Source organism: Dromiciops gliroides, chromosome 1 (genome assembly GCF_019393635.1).
Source record: "Dromiciops gliroides isolate mDroGli1 chromosome 1, mDroGli1.pri, whole genome shotgun sequence".
NCBI lineage: Eukaryota > Metazoa > Chordata > Mammalia > Microbiotheria > Microbiotheriidae > Dromiciops > Dromiciops gliroides.
In genome coordinates, this window is record NC_057861.1 from 479,968,605 (window position 1) to 479,987,497 (window position 18,893).

An 18,893-nucleotide genomic window follows, 5' to 3' on the forward strand; every position below is an offset into this window, starting at 1 on the left:
GTATAACCATAGTATATCACAAGAGAAAGAAAATGTTTCTTTTCTAGAAAATAAAACAAAACAAAACAAAATACTACTTCTATCATTTTAGTATTTAAGTAGCATGAATGTAATTGTGACTTGTGAATCATGTGGTTGAATATAAATTACACATAATAAATTTTTGGCCTTACCAATAACTTTCAGTGGAAGAAGGCATATTACATCCAAACAGTAGCATGTGATGGACAGTATCCATGCTGGCATGAGGCTTGAAATCAACTAGGAGACAAAATGAAAAATGGACACGAATGAACCATATCCTTGAATCACCATAGCAATATGATGAAGACATTACAATTCTCTCATTATATGGTTCCTAGCAGTGTGAAATATTTGGGTTTCCTATAATCAGTAAAACTCAATAGTTTGATATAACAGGATAATAAACTATGAAACAGCAAAGAACAGAGGATCATTGGCCTCCAAGGTCTCTATATGAAGTCATTTTTCAGCATATAAAAGGCAAGCTATTTTTAAAGGAACAGCAATAATACAGTACTGCTATCTACACAACCTTTTCTTTGATAATGGTTTCCCTGTCAGGTCGCCATATAGTGCTGAATGACATAAAACTATATTCTATGAAAATAAAACACTACAGTGAAATAGAACCAAAAATGAATGGTTAAAACCCCATCAGTGAGACTAAGACAACATATATGATATTTTCATTTAACTATAAATCACTGGGATATACTTAGAAGTGAAACACACACATATATGATATCAATATATATGCATAGATGTGTATGCACATTTATGCATATATATTTGTATATATCTATACATGTACATATGTATGTGCCTATACACACAATAGGATCTAGAACTAGAAGAAATCTTAGAAACCAAGTCTAATCAAATCAGTTTATAGATGAGCAAATTAAGGTACAGAGAAATAAAGTGATTTTCTCAAGGTCATATGTAGTAAGCAATAATCAGAAATCATCTCCCAGTCTTCTTAATCCATATTCTTTACCCACTCTATGATGTCATACAAACTCCAGATGAATAAGAATATGAAGGGTACTCAGTCTCAAATACTCAAGAATCAAATTATTTTCCTGGATAAGTATTCTGTATTTTGCTTTGAAAGATGATTGAAACATTTATTGAATCTTATTTCTTATTAGTTCTCTTCAAAGTGAAGAAATGAAAGATATATATATAGATATAGATATACACATACAAATATGTGTATGTATGTGTGTACATGGGTATATATAGGTGTGTATACATACATACATACATACATACATACATACATACATACATATATATAAATATAAAACCTTGGAGAATTACAACAGAGAAAATTATAAAAAGTTGTTAATGTTGTTAATTCAATCTGATGAGTCTTCACTGAGACCTGCTTTTATTTTTTTCTCTATTATTTGCCTCACGGCATAAGGGGCAACCAGTGAAAATGCTCAGTCAGAAAATGCCATGCTCATGTGAAGAATAGCAAACAGTCCAGTATCACTGTATCATAGAGTACATGTAGAGGAGTAAGGTGTAGGAAGACTAGAAAGGTAAGAAGGGGCCATGTTATGAAGGGCTTTGAACAACAGACAAAATTTGATATTTGATTGTGCCACTAGTAGGGAGCTGCTGGAGTTTACTGAATGGAAGCTGATATGATCAGACCTGAATCTAGAAAGATCATGGTTAATGGGCATGACCTGGAAGATGATCCACCAAAGGAAACAGAGGAGTGATCAGATTGGTAGGAGAAACAGAAAGTGTCACAACAACCTAGAGAAAAGAAAGTATCAAAGAGAAAAGGGTGACCAAGAATGTCAAAGGTTGCAGAGAAAATTCTGATGAGGAATGAGAAAAGGACACAAGATTTGGAAATTAAGAGATCACTGGTAACTTTGCAGAGAGCAGAGAAGTTCCAGTCGAATCATAAAGTCAGAAGCCAGATAGCAAGAAGAGGAAGGGGAGTAGAAGCCTTTACTGTAGATAGCCTTCTCAAGTTTAGGTGTAAAAGGAAGAAGAGATATGAGATGATTTCTAGAGGGATGAACAGATCAAATTAAATTCAATTCAGTAAATATTTATTAAGCACCTAATATGTGCCAGACACCATGTTAAGTGTCTGGGATATAAATAAGAAGAAAGTCTCTTCCTTCAACAGGAAAATTATTAGTGAGAGAGCAGGGATGATGGAGAAGGCAATCTGCTGAAGACAGAATGGAATGAGATCTCTTGTATTATAGAGTGGTTTGCCTTGGCAATGAGAAAGGCTACCACTTTAAATGAAACTGAGGTGAAAGAGAAAGTAGCAGAAGGATTCTGAGTGATGTGAGATAAAGAATAGGGGAGATAAGGAAGCTTTTTTCTGTAAATCATGAGACAACATTCTCAGATGAGAGGGTGATGATAGGCGGAGCCACAAGAGGTTTCAGGAGGGATAAAAAGGTTTGGGAAAGCTTTTGTGGTGGACTACTAGGCAGGTATAAAAGGACTAAATTGATTTAGTGTAGGATCAATTGAGATTATGTCATATAAACTTGAAGGGGTCTCCATCAGCATGGTATCATGATTTTCTCCAGTTTCATTCAGCATCATTTGAGTAGGAGTGGAGGTAGTGATGGTGGAAATAATCCAAGACTGAGGTTTGGAAGTAAGCAAGAGCTTCTATAGAATAAAAGGACAAGAGACTCAAGAGAAGAAGACAGTATCAAGTTGAACTTGTGTACCACGGGGTCCAGATGGGGAAGGGTCGGATTTCATCTGGAGTACTGTCTTTGGTTCTGGGCACTGTGCTTTAGAAAGGATATTGATAAAATGGAGGTATGACTTGAATCCAGTTCTTCTTGACTCCAAGGCTGACTGCTTATCTAGTACTCAATGCTGTGTCTCACATCATGGAAGATATTAGGTAAATATTGACTGAATTTAAAATTAAAAAAAAAGTCAGTAGGTTTAGTCTGCCATGAAATGGAAGGGTTAACCATTTTATTAGCTACTCTATATGATTAAATGCAGGTTTCTAAAGAAGGAATTGATTCAATAAAGGTGTTTGAAATGATACTGAACTGAACTCTGAGAATGTAAAATAACACTTCAAAAACCAGGAGAAAGGCCTTTAGTATTTGAGGCACATCTATGACAAGTTTCTTACATGATTTATGGCAATGAGATGGATAGGAATTTTGCGGATTTTAAGGGCTCTCTAATCAGACAGGCTCTGAACTAGATTAAAATGAATGTTTGACATAGAGTTAATGCTCATAATTTGAGAAACCAGCTCCATCCATCCATTACAAATGCATGATCCAGTTATTAGATTTCTGGCATCTTTACTCTGCGAGCCAATAGATTTCATAGTAGACACCCACAACCAAAGAACCGGGAGTGTTCTTAGTAAAGGTTTGGCAGGACTAGCTGATTTATTGAAAATCTAAAAAGAAAGTAAAAGTAAACTCAGAAGAGGGCTTAGCCCTGTTGAAGACACAGGTGGCACTAAGGAGGCTGAACAAAGAACAGTATACCAGGCAGGGTCATAGTGCAAACTGAGATCAAGAAATACCTCTAATAAAAAGAAATTTCCAGACATCATTCAAAGGCAACCACTGACTATTAACAAAGTCACCCACATTCTTTGTTTTATTTGAGTCCAATACTAAGTATAAAGTATACTCTTTTTTCCCCCTTTCTCCCTTTTCCAACTTATTCTCAAGCCTGGTTTTCCCCCTAAGGCTTCTTCAGAGAAAATTTTATTTCTTCCATCCCTTTTTAAGTGGTTGATTTCCTAGAGCTCACAGAGGAAGCAAGATGAGTATATTTTCTTTTCCTCTACTGTGCCATCAGTCATTTGCCTTGAAAGGTCTTTCTCACGGGACCACATGAAAACCAGATTTGGGAGCTAATTAAGATCTGTGTTTTCACTATTTAATCTTATTGCCTCAATTTCAAATGTGTTAGTTTGTTTCTTTGTTTTGATGTAGCTGAAGCTATTGAATCTTTACCAGTTAATTTTCAAAATTACCTTGGATCTTGGATACATAATATTATCATTCATTCAAAGTATATTTTCTTAAAGAAAGGAATACTGTTTTCTAAATATACTAGTCTTTTCAATTGCATGAGGAAACTGAAATGCTGGCTAGCTTTTGCATGGCAATCAAGCTACTGGGTTCTACTAGTCTTGGTATATATAAGTGTACTTTTTAAAATGGTGTCATAGAGTCTAGAATCCTGACTCATCACTAGTAGGTTTCCATGTAATTTTTTTTTTTTGGTGATGCAATTGGGGTTAAGTGACTTGCCCAGGGTCACACTAGTAAGTGTTAAGTGTCTGTGGCCGGATTTGAACTCAGGTCCTCCTGACTCCAGGGCCGGTACTCTCTCCACTGTGCCACCTAGCTGCCCCGCCATGAAATTCTTTTCTTTTTCTTTTTCTTTTTTTTGGTAGGCAATGGGGGTTAAGTGACTTGCCCAGGGTCACACAGCTACTGTCTGAGGCTGGATTTGAACTCAGGTCCTCCTGACTCCAGGGCCGGTACTCTCTCCACTGTGCCACCTAGCTGCCCCGCCATGAAATTCTTTTCTTTTTCTTTTTTTTTTTTTTGGTAGGCAATGGGGGTTAAGTGACTTGCCCAGGGTCACACAGCTACTGTCTGAGGCCGGATTTGAACTCAGGTCCTCCTGACTCCAAGACTGGTGCTTTATCCACTGTGCTACCTAGCTGCCCCTCTCCATGTAATTCTTAATCCTTTCTCAAAGAATTTAATAACTAGGTCTTGATCTTCCTCTCCATCCCAATAATTTCTTTATATGTAGGTACTTGCAATGTGTTCTTGAACACTATAACCTCTCAGTTCATCAGCCTCCTCAACTCCATGACTTCCATTTTCCTTCCAATTTAGCTAAACACAGCAATGTCATATTTCCTGACCATCATGTGCAACTGTTTTACCTCAAGGATTCATGACCCCTCTGATCACATATTCCTATCCTTCTGTGATGTTTAAAAAATGTAATGTGTGGTCACCTTATTCCTGTCCCTAGTGTAGGGAAAATTAACTAGGGTTTACTTATAAATTAGAAGCTTTAGCACCAGTTTTGGGCATTAAGCATTTATTAAAGCATACCAAGTGTTAGTAAAAAGAGAACACTTAACTCAGAAAATTAAGAAAAGGCTTATCTAGCCTAGAGTTCCAGCCTGGCCTGGTTCTTCCTCTAGTCCTCCTCCACCAGTCTGTTAGAGAGCCAAACTGACTGAGGAAACTCTCTCAGCGTCTTGAGGAGAGGCCATCCTTACACACTGCTTCAAGCTAATTGGCTAGTATCACCCAAATTCATTGGTTCACTGGACTTGAGGGTGGTCCTGTGTTAAGGTCAGAGTCTACACCACCTGCGATCCAGGTATGTGTGGTTTCAATCAAGTCAACTTCAAGTGATTCAATCAGCAGAGTCAGTCAACCCAATCAATCCAAATCAATCCCCTCAAGCTGGGGCCTTTGGGAGTTTGCAAAAGCCATTATTTTCTCACACTTCAATCATTCCTTCCTTCCTCTAGAGTCTCTTTGTACTCAACACTGCCCAACTCTTTTTCTTCCTATTTCTTATCTTTGCTTTGGCATCTCTTTCTTCATAATCTTGAAGCTAACTGAGCAATTCAATTATACCCTCTCAGCTGTACCTGAGCCCTTTGTTCCTTTGGCTTATCACTAGTTCAGAAATGCCTCCCACCCATGTAAAGAATATATTTCTATTCATATCCTGTCATTGTAAACCAGTAAAATCTCAATAGCTCAAGTCACTGGCCCTGGAGTCAGGAGGACCTGAGTTCAAGTCTCACCTCAGATACTTCAGACATTTTTTTTGGTGAGGCAATTGGGGTTAAGTGGCTTGCCCAGGGTCACACAGCTAGTAAGTGTCAAGGGTCTGGGGCCAGATTTGAACTCAGGTCCTCCTTAATCCAGGGCCAGTGCTCTTATCCACTGTGCCACCTAGCTGCCCCAGGCTTAATTTATTTTTAAGAGGATTTCTGGTTTTCTGGGATTTGACTCTTCAACAGAGACTCAAGCTGGGTGGGAATTGTTTATGTTTCCCATCTTTAATCTCAATTGCATATTCCATACCCACTAATTCATTTCAGGGGAGCTCTGTGACAGAAGCCCCATTTGAAATGATTGCATCTGATTTCTTGCAATCTCTTCTTGGGCACTCAACATGCTTTGCATCTGCTGTGCAAATGAATCTAAGACAACACAAAACTAAACCAGGGAAGTAGAAAGGGGACAAGGGCACTGTTTTTCCCATCTGATCACATTTCTGGGCATCTAAAGCATCTGAGCCTTTCTAGGCTCTCCTCTTACAGCATTTTACTGATCTTTAAAACTCTAAAATGTATCTCTTTCTCTCCATTCATTCTCCAACACTCTAGTCCTTACATTTTGCCTCTACTGTCGAAGTAACTTTCTAATATATTTTCCTGCTTCTATTCTTTTCCCTCTCTAATTCGCCCTCCACACAGTGGTCAAACTTAAAACACAAATCTGATCACATCACTCCCTTATTGCCAAATCTTCATTGTGTCCCTTTTGCCACTGGCATAAAACAGAAACTCTTCTGGTATTTAAAGCTTTCCAAAATATTGTTCCCACCCACTGTTTTAGTCTTTATGTTAGTTCTTTTATGTATTCTCTTTTCCAGTAAAACTGATCTGCTAGCTGTTCTCCATACTATAAATCCCATTTCCTGCCTACATTCCTTTGTACAAGTGGTCCCCTATGTCTAGAAAATCCTCTCTTCCTGATTTCTGCCCCATAGATTCTCACGCTTCCTTCAAGGCACAGCCTAGATTCCTCTAGGGGTTAGTGCTTTATCTTTCTTGAAGTTATTTGGTGTAAGGGGTTAAAATTCTGGCTAGTCCGTCTAAAATATCTAATGAGTGATCGCCAATAAATTATAAGCTTTAGCAAGAGTTAGACTTTTAAGAATATATTAAGGAGAATAAGAATTTGTTGAAGAGAAAGAGAAAGGCCTAGATTCATCTACCTATTAAAGGGAGAGCACATTTCTAGCTCCCTTCTCCACCCAAGTCTTGAGGAAAGAGTGGGAGAGAGCCAGCCTCGACCCCTCTTCCACCCACAAGCCAACATCACTTCCTGATGCCAAAGTAAAGCTGCATGGCCTTGCCCTCAGAGGCCTTCTCCTCATGGTGAAGCTTTCCTACAGTAAATCTCCAGCAGGTGGCATCATTCCAGTCGTTACATTGGTATTACATTGCATGGAGAGTGGCTCAAAGCCCAGAAAACTCAGGGCTGTCCAATTAATCAACAGGCATTTATTAAGTGCCCACTATATACCAGGAAGCATGGTAGCACTGGAGATAGAAAAACAAAAGTCAAACAGCCTACATCAAGGAGCTTACATACAGAAAGAATGGTCAGAGAAGTAGGAGAAGAAGCCAGAGAGCTGAGTGTCACAGAAGTGAATGAAAGAGAGAAATTTTAAGGGGAGCATAAGCAAACACTTGGCATTGTCTACTTATAGCTTAGTCATTTTTTAGTTGTACTTGACTTTCCATGACCCCCTTTGCATTTTACAGATGAGGAAACTGAGGCAAATAGGGTTAAGTGGCTTGCCTAAGGTTACACAGCTAGTAAGTGTCTGAGGCCATACTTGAACCCTGGTCTTCCTGAAACCAGGCCTGGCACTCTATCCGCTGTGCTACCTAGTTGTCCTTCATTGGCTAATATATGAACTTAAAATACCAACAGATGTGAAAAATTAAGTTCTCCAAAAAGAATAGAAATAAAGGTAACAGAAATAGCTATATTTAGCCATAGCATTTCAAAATCAAGTTTTCTTGGAATGAATTCTATCATTCATTAGGATGGATTCTCTAAGTTATAATTGTATTAATGGCATCAACTCTCAAAGGATTTGAACATTTAGGCCACATTTCTAGAATCCCACAGAATTCTAAGATAAAGTCTCCTAGTTTTGTACTCTGAAGTAACCTTGAAGTGATATAATTCAGGACCTGATTTATCTCTTTTGAGGGGTCTATAGCTTCTGCAATTGTGCTGGAGGTCAAAAAGAAAGCCATATAGGACAATTCTATAGAACCTTTGCATGTTCATGGTTGACCTGTTCAGCTGATGAATTTTGTGCTCTTAAACTCTGGATACTTCCTAACTTCTCTGTTGATAGTTTCTCTGTTTTCCTCTTTTTTATGTTTTATTCAATGCTTGGATTAGTGATACATATATACCAAACTCCTCCTTCCTTTTTCTTCATAAAAAGAAACAAATCAGTCATTTTAAGTGGTAAAAAAATAAAGTCTTCCAAATTTCCTCTCAAAAAAAGCTTACCAAGAACTGCACATTTGGACCAGAAATAAGAACTAATTTAAAGGATAAGTTAATCATTCATAGACGTATAGAATGGGTCAAAACATACTTCATGCTATCTTCATTTTCCAAAGAAATGGTGACATCTAAATATTTATATAATTATAGTGTCAAGCACAATTCATTATATTTTTAATTGAATGGAGAAATATCTTCAGGGAAAAGTAATGGCATGTAAAGATGTGAAACTAAAATAATCTTAAACTCTAAAATAAAAGTAGACAGATTTCATTGAATTGTATGTCACTGATAAGAAAATGAAAACTTGATAAAAGGTTAGAATGACAGGGTCATTCTCTGGATTTAGTCCACCCTGATTTATCATGCCTAACTTTGCAAAATAAGACCTTGCCCTTCATGAATAAGGTTCACTGAGCACAAGCTACATATAAGACTACACTAAAGGCTTCTATACCACAGTGACCAAAATTTGGATAAAGCTATTTTTTTAAAGGAATCTTAAAAGAAATTCTCATCTTTACTTTTTTCATATCACATATCAAAAAAAGAAATGACAGACCCAAAAGGAAGAGGTCAGAGATAATAATGAAAAGAACCAAATCTCAGTGTATAATCGGACAGGCAGAATAAACAAAGATTGCCTCAGAATAGTGACAAAAATGGTGAAAATCCTAAAGGATTAAAAACACCATAGATGTTCCTAACTCAATAATAGGATGTCAGTTGTTTAAAAGAAAATGGCTCTTCACACTCCATGGGTGATAGCAGTTCCAGTTGCTTTCTGAGTCCAAAAGTGGTAAACATTTTCTAAAAGACTAAGCTGTGGAACTGCAGACCTAAAATTCTTGCCTGACAACTAATTATACTGTGAAGACTCCAAAGTCAGGAAGAAAGCTGACTTAAAGTCACCTTAATTAAATAGAGGGTGCTGAGTCTCAAAATGAATGACTTGGGCAGAAAGAGTACCGAGTATTCAAAAGGAAAAAATATGTAAATGGAGTTCTGGATGACATATCAAGCAAATGAAGACATTTATTTCATGATTTCTAAAATAAATTTTGTTCTTAGCTGCACATTTTTTTATTGATTAACATTATCCTATGTTGAGAACCCTGGGAAGTGATATTAATTAGTTACAATTGGTATGAATCATTGAATCACAGAGTCCAAGAGTTGGATAGCACCTCAGTGGATAGCACCTCAGTCCAGTCTATACTGATTTCCCAGCCTCTACTTGAAGACCTTGAATGGTGGAATGAGAGGCTGGGTGAGGGAAGATCCTCATTCTACTTCTTGATATCTCTAAATGTTAGGAAATTTTTCTTTTTATCAAGCTTAAACTGACATCTCTGAAATTTGGCCTTCTGTTCCTAATTTTGTCCTCTGGGGCTATGGAAAATAAGTCTAATCTGTTTTCTACATGGTATTTCTTCACAGACAACTTTGATGTTTTCCCTGAGTTTTCTCTTCTCCAGACCAAACATTTCTAATTAATATCTATCCACCTAAGGCGTGATACAAGTCTTTCATCATCCTGGTGTAATGCCCCACTCCAATAATGGACTTCTTTTAATGACTTTTAAGGTTCATGGATTAATGTCTTCTGTGGCTTTAGAGAGTTTATTTTAGAAAAAAGTTATGAGTACAATTGCAATCACTTTTTTAACACCTGTTAGAAAAATCCCTAACATTTGGGCAGAGGTTTTGTTATCTGTCTTAAATTATATGTATATCTATCTCTAGTTAACCTTTGGCCTCTTTTGTGTTTGGGGTAATATTCAGGTTGCCAGAAATATTTGGGTAAGAAAGCAGCAGATTATATTAGTCTGTGCCTGTGGGTAGATGGAAGGGGAAACTGGGAAAAGAGCAGATCTTTTTTGAGGGAGGAGGGCAATTCCCTCACTTTGTGTGTGTGTGTGTGTGTGTGTGTGTGTGTGTGTGTGTGTGTGTGAGGCAATTGGGGTTAAGTGACTTGCCCAGGGTCATACAGCTAGTAAGTGTTAAGTGTCTGAGGCCGGATTTGAACTCAGGTCCTCCTGACTCCAGGGCCAGTGCTCCATCCACTGTGCCTCCTAGCTGCCCCACTTCCCTCGCTTTTTGAGTAGGTGGTGGTATCAGCACAAATCTTCTGTTCCAAGATGCCAGTAGGCATTTTACAGAAACTTAAAAAGGTACTACTTAATATGCATCTTTTATGGCACAGCATATGCCCACCTTTCCCCCCCCCTCCCTTTCATTGGCTGCCCCTGGGCTGCTGGTACTTTCCAACTCAGCTCTGTGTGACCCTACTCTTTGCTCTCTCCTTCCAGACCTTTGGAATCTCTGTCTAGTTCTGAGATAGTTCCTCCTCTTTATACAAAGTTTATGTAGTTCATCAGACCAAGTCTCCCACACAATGTTTTGACTGACTCAAGGAGCTATATAGGCGCAATTCAGACAGTTCTGATTGATTCATTTTCACCAACAAAAAAATATTTAGTGGGGTGGCATATTCAACAGAGCTACACTCTTATTCTGATAAAATCCCCTTGGATATGTTCAAGTTTGTTTACGTTTTTCCTAAAATACAGTTCCAAGAACTAACTGAATATGATACTTCAGATAGGACCTGAATAAGGAAGGATATAATCAAACGGTTTCCTCAATTATTTTCTATCTCTTAATACATCCTAGAATAGTATTGGCTTTTTCCCTATCATGTGAAACTGTTCTTTCACTTAACAAAAAATTAGTAAGAGTCTACTCTGTTAAAGACATTTTGCTAGACGCTGCAGATACAAAATAAAAAATGAGATAGTCCCTACCCATAAGGAACTTACATTCTCTTTGGAGCAAACTTCATGTACACTGGTAATAAATATTTTCTCTCTCTGTCTCTGTTTCTCTCTCTTGATGTTAGATATAGAGATAGAGACAGAAATAGAGATGATGATAGAGATAGAGATAGAGATAGAGATAGAGATAGAGATATAGTAGAGAGGGAATTAATAGCTCAGGATATCAGAAAAGGTCCTTTATAAGAGGTAGGACTAAACTAGGCCTTGAAGGAAGCTATCCCTTCAAGTTTTGAGTTATCTGTTAATTCTACAAATATGTCATTTATGACTTCATTTAATTAATCAAGGACAATGTCAGGCAAAACAAAGATAAGGAAAGATTCCTAGGGTACCCACTAGAATCTCTCCTCTCCAAATTCACAAGGACGTATTAATGATGATTCTTTGAGTCCAGTCATTCAACCAATTGGAAATCTACCTAATTAGATTATCACCTAGCTAGATTGAACCTCCAAATCCCTCTAGCCCTAATAGCCCTTCCAGGCACACAGAAGATAAATGCATGCTCTAAAGAAGCAATTGACAGACTGGTTAGACATTATAGGCATGCAGTTCAGAACCTATGAATTTCTACATTAAATCAACTTTGCCAATTGCTGCATGACTGAGATTTGAACACAGTTCTTCTAATTCCATGTCCAAAACCTTTCCCATCACACTGCTTTGATTTTATTTTTATATTAACTAGTAATAAAAAATCCAATGCTACGTACTAAAGTTGTCTAATGATACACATTATAAACTAAAAAAATGTTTTCTAGAAATATTTTGTCATTCATGTAGTGCTTCAAGATTCACAAAGTACTAGCAACTCTGCAAGGCAAGTAGTAGGAGGCTATGACTAATGATGAGGAAATAGAGGTTCAGAGAGATGTTAAGTGAGATGCCCAAGATCACAAGACTGGACAAGTATAGTTGGAATTTGAACCTAGATTTTCAAACTTCATATTCAGTGCTTTATTATGCAATTCTGATTCTCCATAGGTTTTATATTAAAATTGTGCTTAATTTAATACATGAATCTCAATTAGTAGAAATATAGAATCAGTATTTTAAAGATGTTATTCAGTTTAGGGGCAGTTAGATGGCGCAGTGAATAGAGCACCAGCCCTGGATTCAGGAGGACCTGAGTTCAAATCTGACCTCAGACACTTGACAATTACTACCTGTGTGACCCTGGGCAAGTCACTTAACCTCCATTGCCCCACAAAAAAAACAAACCAAAAAAACCCAAAACAAACCAAAACAAACAAACAAAAAAAAACAGCTTTAGTTATGATTTTTGAAGAGACTAGAACAAAAGAGACTCTACTAGTTGTATATATATCTATCTTAGACAGTTGTAATAGTAAAAATCCTCAAATGATGTTTTTCAAATATCTATTACAATGAGGGAAATGGGAAGGAATAAAAAATGTGATACAGATAATCACGTTGAAAAAATATTCGCACAAGTTTTGGGGAAAAAAAAACCAGTACAAAGCTAAAAAAAGAACTTTTGTGTCCCCTTAAGCATTTCTTTATCTCACAGGATCCAAAAAATAAAGCTATTTCAAAAGCTATACATCTGAACAGGAAGTAATGACATACTAAATTGTAATTTAAGTGTAGGATACGATCAACTTTTATGTTCATAATCTTGCAGTTGGGCAAGAAAGGTTCAGATAAATGTGAAATTCAAAGCACTATAATCCATTTGTGAGCATGTTAAAATTCCACAGAAATGGTATATTACATTATCTTTTGCTAGCATATCCCCTAACCATAAAGCAATTCTGTATTAAAACAAGGAACTTTTCCTTGAACATTTTAAATCAGGATTACTAGAGTAATTATCATTGACTCTTGCGATGATAGACAACAATGCCCAATTTATAAAGAACAACAACATTAATAATGATAGGTAGCATTTATTTAGTTCTTTAAAGTTTGTGAAGAGCTTTATAGATATTATTTCATTTGATCCTCACAACACCCCTGGGAGTAGGCGCTATGATTAACCTAATTTTACAGATGGGAAAACCAAGGTTGACAAAGATTAAATGACTTGCCCATGTTTATACAGCTAGTATCTGAGGCAGGCTTTGAATTCAGGTTTTCCAGACTTCAGGTCTCATGCTTTAACCACTGTGCCTCCTAGCTACCTCAGGACTCTTTAACAATGTTGTTTTTTTCCCCCTTTTTCTTCAGGGCAATAAGGGTTAAGTGACCTGCCCAGGGTCACACAGCTAGTAAGTGTCAAGTATCTGAGACCAGATTTGAACTCAGATCCTCCTGAATCCAGGGCAAAGTGCTTTATCCACTGTTCCACCTTGCTGCCCCCAACAATGGTTTTTAAAGTTGCTTCCTAAACTCCTTTCCCAATTACACAAACAATAGAGTATCTAAATAAGCCTATAAATGGAACATAAATGTAAAGTGGAATAATCTTTAGTTGAGCATGTAAGAACTTTAGAGAATTTAATGTATGATCAATATTAGAAGGAATATAATTTTCAAAGTCAGAAGTTTTTAACATTGAATTTTTGGTTCTATATTAAAACAAATTAAGTAAGCAAATAATTGACCTCTTTCCTGATCAGTCCATGTTTAATATAGATAACATAATTTTCCTTAAACATTACTTTTGTCATGTTACCCCCTACTGCCTATACATGAAGTCCAAAGAACTCTGCTCAGCTTTTAAGTCACTTCATAATTTTGTCCCACTCTGATAATAGCAATAGTAATAACAACAATAATAACATGTAGTGTATCACATACCAAAACTTGATCTATTCTGTATTTTGTTTCCAAGTGAAAACTAAGATGGATACTATTTATTTCTACATTTGGGTTAACACTGTGCCAAAGTCACTTTACAAGCATATACAAATAGATTAAAAATATAGATGGTTGTTCCTTCATAATCTCCCTTCCCTGCTCATGCTGTCCATTTTTGAGTTGTGGTTATAACTCATTAACATTAGAGGTGTCAATTCATGCTTTTATTAGCATAGAGGTTAGTGGAGAGAAGTAGACTAAATAATATTGAGAAAATACATAATAATAAGGCTAATAGTATACTTAAGGGGTGTGTGTGTGTGTGTGTGTGTGTGTGTGTGTGTGTGTGTGTGTAAAATTCTATTTTTTTATTTTCCTTAAGTTTTGAGATCAGTGGCTTTGAATAGGTGCTTACAGTGAAATCCCAAAGGCCAGATGTTGGGAGAGGGATATAACAGATTTATATTGACCAGGTTGGTTTTGTTTCTTATTTGTAAATATTTTAAAGTGTAACTAAACATAGCTTTTACCAGGGAACTTGGCTCTTTAGGAAGACAGGAAGCTTAAAGGACAGTACACAGCAGTTCTCTGGGATAGTGAGGCTAAATAATTATCCTAGGAGAAGTGAAAAAGGTAATGCCAAGTAACCAGCTACCTGGAAAAAAGGGAATGAGACAGGAGGTGATAAAAAGGATCATTTAACAAATATTTATTAAGTAGCTCTTACATGCAATGGCTTTGCGGGACACAGAAGCAAACAAGAGACTCTGCCCTCAAGGCGCTTCTATTGTGAGTGGGGAATAGCAGTTAGGAAAACAAGTACACATGGAAGCATATTATAAGCTAATTTAAGAATTATGAGTGAGATTTTCCCCAGTCCTTAGATTTAACTGTGATAGTAATCAGTATAATAGACCACAAATGGTGGTTTACTCATGTTTAAGTGTTCTTTAGTATCTTAAGTAAATAGTAATATAGCACAGAGCATAGGTATTATGTAATTTGTTCCTAATATACTCTAAAACATTCTTTAGTGGCTTAAGCCAGTACAGTGATGTGTTCTCAGGTATCAATTGAATTGTAAACTTGTTTTCGGTCTGGATAACTAAGTCCCTTTTATTGTGTTCATTGTGGTTAACCAAGGCCCCCAAAATAGTATCTTTTAGGCTGAAGTAACCAATCAGCTTCAGGGAAAGAAGGACCATTATCAGACCGACATGAAATGTTCCAAACTGACCTACAGTCCTGTCACAAACCCATAGAAGGTCAGAACTTCCTGGGTACAGGACAGTAAGGGACCACTCAGCATAAGAGATCAAAAGAGCTCATGATCAGGTCAAGAAAATGTGTAACAATGAATGAAACTTAGGACAAGGGACTACATCCATCCTCTACTTTTCTGTACATGTATATTGTTAAATTTGTTTTATATGTGGGAGGAGTTTGTCTAAAAATACCCTTGCCAGAGACCTGCTTTATTGTGAGATAGGCCCTCTCTCAATAAACCTATTTCCTACAACTTGGAGACTTCGCTGTTTCTTTTCTTTTTCAGACTTAGAAATTGTCATGACAGAATAGAGAGAACATTAATGCCTGCAGGAAGGAGGCTAAGAGAAAAAGAGTATGCAATGAACTGTAAATGATTTTTTAAAAAATAAAAGTATTTTATTATTTTCCAGTTACATGCAGAGATAGCTTTCGGCATTTGTTTTGTAAATGATTTTAAGAGGAAGAATGGGCAGTGTGTTTATGCAATGAAATGATCTTATATGATATTACATGAAATAAGACTGGTAAGGTAGGTGGATGTCAGACCATGGAGGACCTGAAATGCCAGCCTGAGAAGTTTGTATTTTATTATAGAAACAGTTACAGTTTTTGAGCAGAGGAAGAGGTCAGTACCCAATACTTGTTGTTTGATTATGATTGTAGCTTGAGGAGATTATTTTGTTAGTTCCATGAAAGATGGAAGAGAGAAAAAAGGAGATTGGAAAGAGAAGGCTTAATTGGGAGGTAGGAAGTAATGAGGGCTTGAACTAGAATAATACCTGTGTGTAGAACTGGTCAGGTATGAGAGTACTTGACAAGTAACTGGATAGGTAGTGTGAGGGAGAAGGAAAAAATCAGGGATAATTGTAAATTTAATAATCTGGGTGAATGGAATAATGATTGTTTCTTCACAAAAACAGGAGTTTTGGAAAATAAGTTGGTTTGGGGGGAAATATAATGAGTTCTGTTTTGGACATGTTGAGTTTGAGATGACATGGGCTAAGTGGCATAGTTGATAGATTGCTAGACCTAGGGTCAGGAAGACATGAGTTTAAAACCGGCCTTACTTATTAGCTGTGCAACTCTGAGAAAGTCACTTAATCTCTGTTTCATCTGTAAAATGGGAGTAATAATACACCTCCCTCCCAGGTTTTTGCCAGGATCAAATGGGGATAATTGTGCTAGGATCATAGTAAATACTACATAGATGTTAGCTATTTTATCTTTATTATTATTAAAATGGAACTGAAAAAGAATTAATCAGACAAATAGGAGGAGAGCCAGGAGCCAGCTGTCACAGAGGCCCAGGGAAAAACGGATGGAACAGGAGTAGGTGGTCAACAGTATCTAAAATGGTATAGAGGTCAAAGAGGATGAGAACATGGAAAGACCACTGGATTTGCTTGTCTCTTAACTAGCTAGACTTACATTAATTAGACTGTTGGCAAAATTGGAGAGAACCATTCAATGTAATGTAATGGTCAAAAGCCAAACTATAAAAGGCTGAGGGATAAATATGTATAAATTTGGATAACTCTTTCTAAGAATTTTAAAATAAAAGGGAGGAGACATATGATGATAGTTTGAGGGTTAAGGAAGGACAAAAATTTTTAAAGGAAGGGTCAGACATGAGTGAATGTAGAAGGAGCTAGTAGGCAGGCAGTTCTTGAACGTGAGAAAGATGGAAAGGAGCTGGGATGGAATGGGCTTGAAGGTACAAATAGAGGTTGTCCTTGGCTTGGACAGAAGCTGTAATACAGAGGAAGGAGGGACTCAGAACAGATGGCTTTGAATTTCTAAGTAAAGTAGAAAGCAAAGACATCTGCTTAAAGAGATAGGGTGGGGTAGAGTTAGGATCTTCTGGAGAGAAGAGAAAGTTTGGAATATCCATTGAAATTGGTGGGACCAAGGTCTTCTAGAATGAAGCTCACAGTCTGGTGAGAGGGTTGAACAGCTGGTTGGGGTGGGGGGAGACCACAGGGGTTTCTGCTGGAGCTGAGGTGGAATTCAGTTGTTCTACCCCAGCAGGAACTAGGAAGAAATCTTGAGTGGCGGTGGCCCAGCTTGGGTAGGGGCACAGGCCTGACAGAGCTAACAACCACAGCAAACAAAATTTGGTTGCCCAGTTAATTAGCAAGTTGGCCTGGAGTTATTTACAGACCAGAGCATAGGCCAGGTGAGTGAAGAATCTTCCCTTCTTTAAATCATACCACCTGGGACCCCATGAAGCTTGGGACAGTGCAGCCTGGAAGCAGTGCCCCACTTTAAGAAAGACTTAAAAGTCAAGAAAGAGGCTGGCAAGATGAGAAGACAGAGAAAGCTGTGGACAATAGAAAGTTTCCTTAGTGACAAGGAAGATTGATGTGCACCCTCAGAAGAGGATAGCAACATCAGGGCCCCTAAATCTATATCTTCCAAGAAAAATAAGAATTGGTCTCAGGCCATAGAAGCACTCAAAAAGGACTTTGAAGATAAAGTAAGAGAGGTAGAGGAAAAAATGGAAAGAGAAATGAGAATGATGCAGGAAAGTCATGAGAAAAAAGTCAACAGCTTGAAAACCCAAATGGAAAAGCTCTCTGAAGAAAATAATTGCCTAAAAATTAGGATTGAACAAATGGAAGCTAGTGACTTTATGAGAAACCAAGACACAATAAAGCAAATCCAAATGAATAAAAAAATAGAGGGCGATGTGTAATGTCTTCTTGGAAAAACTGCTGACCTGGAAAATAGATCCAGGAGAGAAAAATTGAAAATTATTGGACTACCTGAAAACCATGATTTAAAAAAAAAGAGCTTAGACATCATCTTCCAAGAGATTGTCAGGAAAAATTGCCCTGATATTGTAGAACTAAAATGTAAAATATAAATTGAAAGAATCCACTGATAACCTCCTGAAAGAGATCCCAAAATGAAAACTTCCAGGAACATTATAGCCAAATTCCCAAGCTCCCAGGTAAAGGAGAAAATATTGCAAGCAACCAGAAAGAAACAATTCAAATACTATGGAGCTGTGGTCAGGATAGCACAGGATCTAGCGGCTTCTGCATTAAAGGATCAAAGGGCACAGAATATGATATTCCAGAGGGCAAAGGAACTGGGATTACAACCAAAAATCACCTACCCAGAAAAAAGTAAATATAATCTTTCAGCGCAGAAAATGGGACTTCAGTGAAAAAGAGGACTTTCAGGTATTTGTGATGAAAAGATCTGAACTGAATAGAAAATTTGACATTCAAATGCAAGACCCTAGAGAAGGATAAAAAGGTAAATAGGAAAAAGAAATTATGAGGGATGTTAAAAGGTTAAACTGTTGACATTCCTACATGAGAAGATGATATGTCTAACTCATAAGAGCTTCACTCAGTATTAGGGAAGCTGAAAGGAATAAATTTAGACAGAAGGCACAGGTGGGAATTGATTATGAAGGGATATCTGTAAAGCATTTATTTTTTTTATCTTTTTTTTGTGGAATGGTTGAGGTTGAGTGGCATGCCTGGGGTAACAGGGTTTGTGAGTGTCTTATGTCTGAAGCTAGATTTGGGCTTGGGTTCTCCTGGGTCCAGGTGAGTGCTTTTTCCACTGTGTCACCTAGCTGCCCCATGATAACATTGTTAGGGTAAAATTGATGAGGAGAGGATTGCACTGG

The 18,893-nt window shown here is 37.2% G+C and overlaps 1 protein-coding gene across 5 annotated transcripts in view; it reads right to left on the reverse strand.

The window, feature by feature from the left end:
- The window catches only part of PAM (peptidylglycine alpha-amidating monooxygenase), a 310,801-nt gene that overhangs the window by 191,799 nt on the left and 100,109 nt on the right, over positions 1–18,893 (reverse strand). For all 5 annotated transcript variants that reach the window (XM_043982355.1, XM_043982346.1, XM_043982336.1 and 2 more), the window contains exon 5: positions 174–261. In XM_043982355.1, the coding sequence (XP_043838290.1) occupies positions 174–261 (88 nt within the window). The remainder of the gene's footprint in view (positions 1–173; positions 262–18,893) is intronic.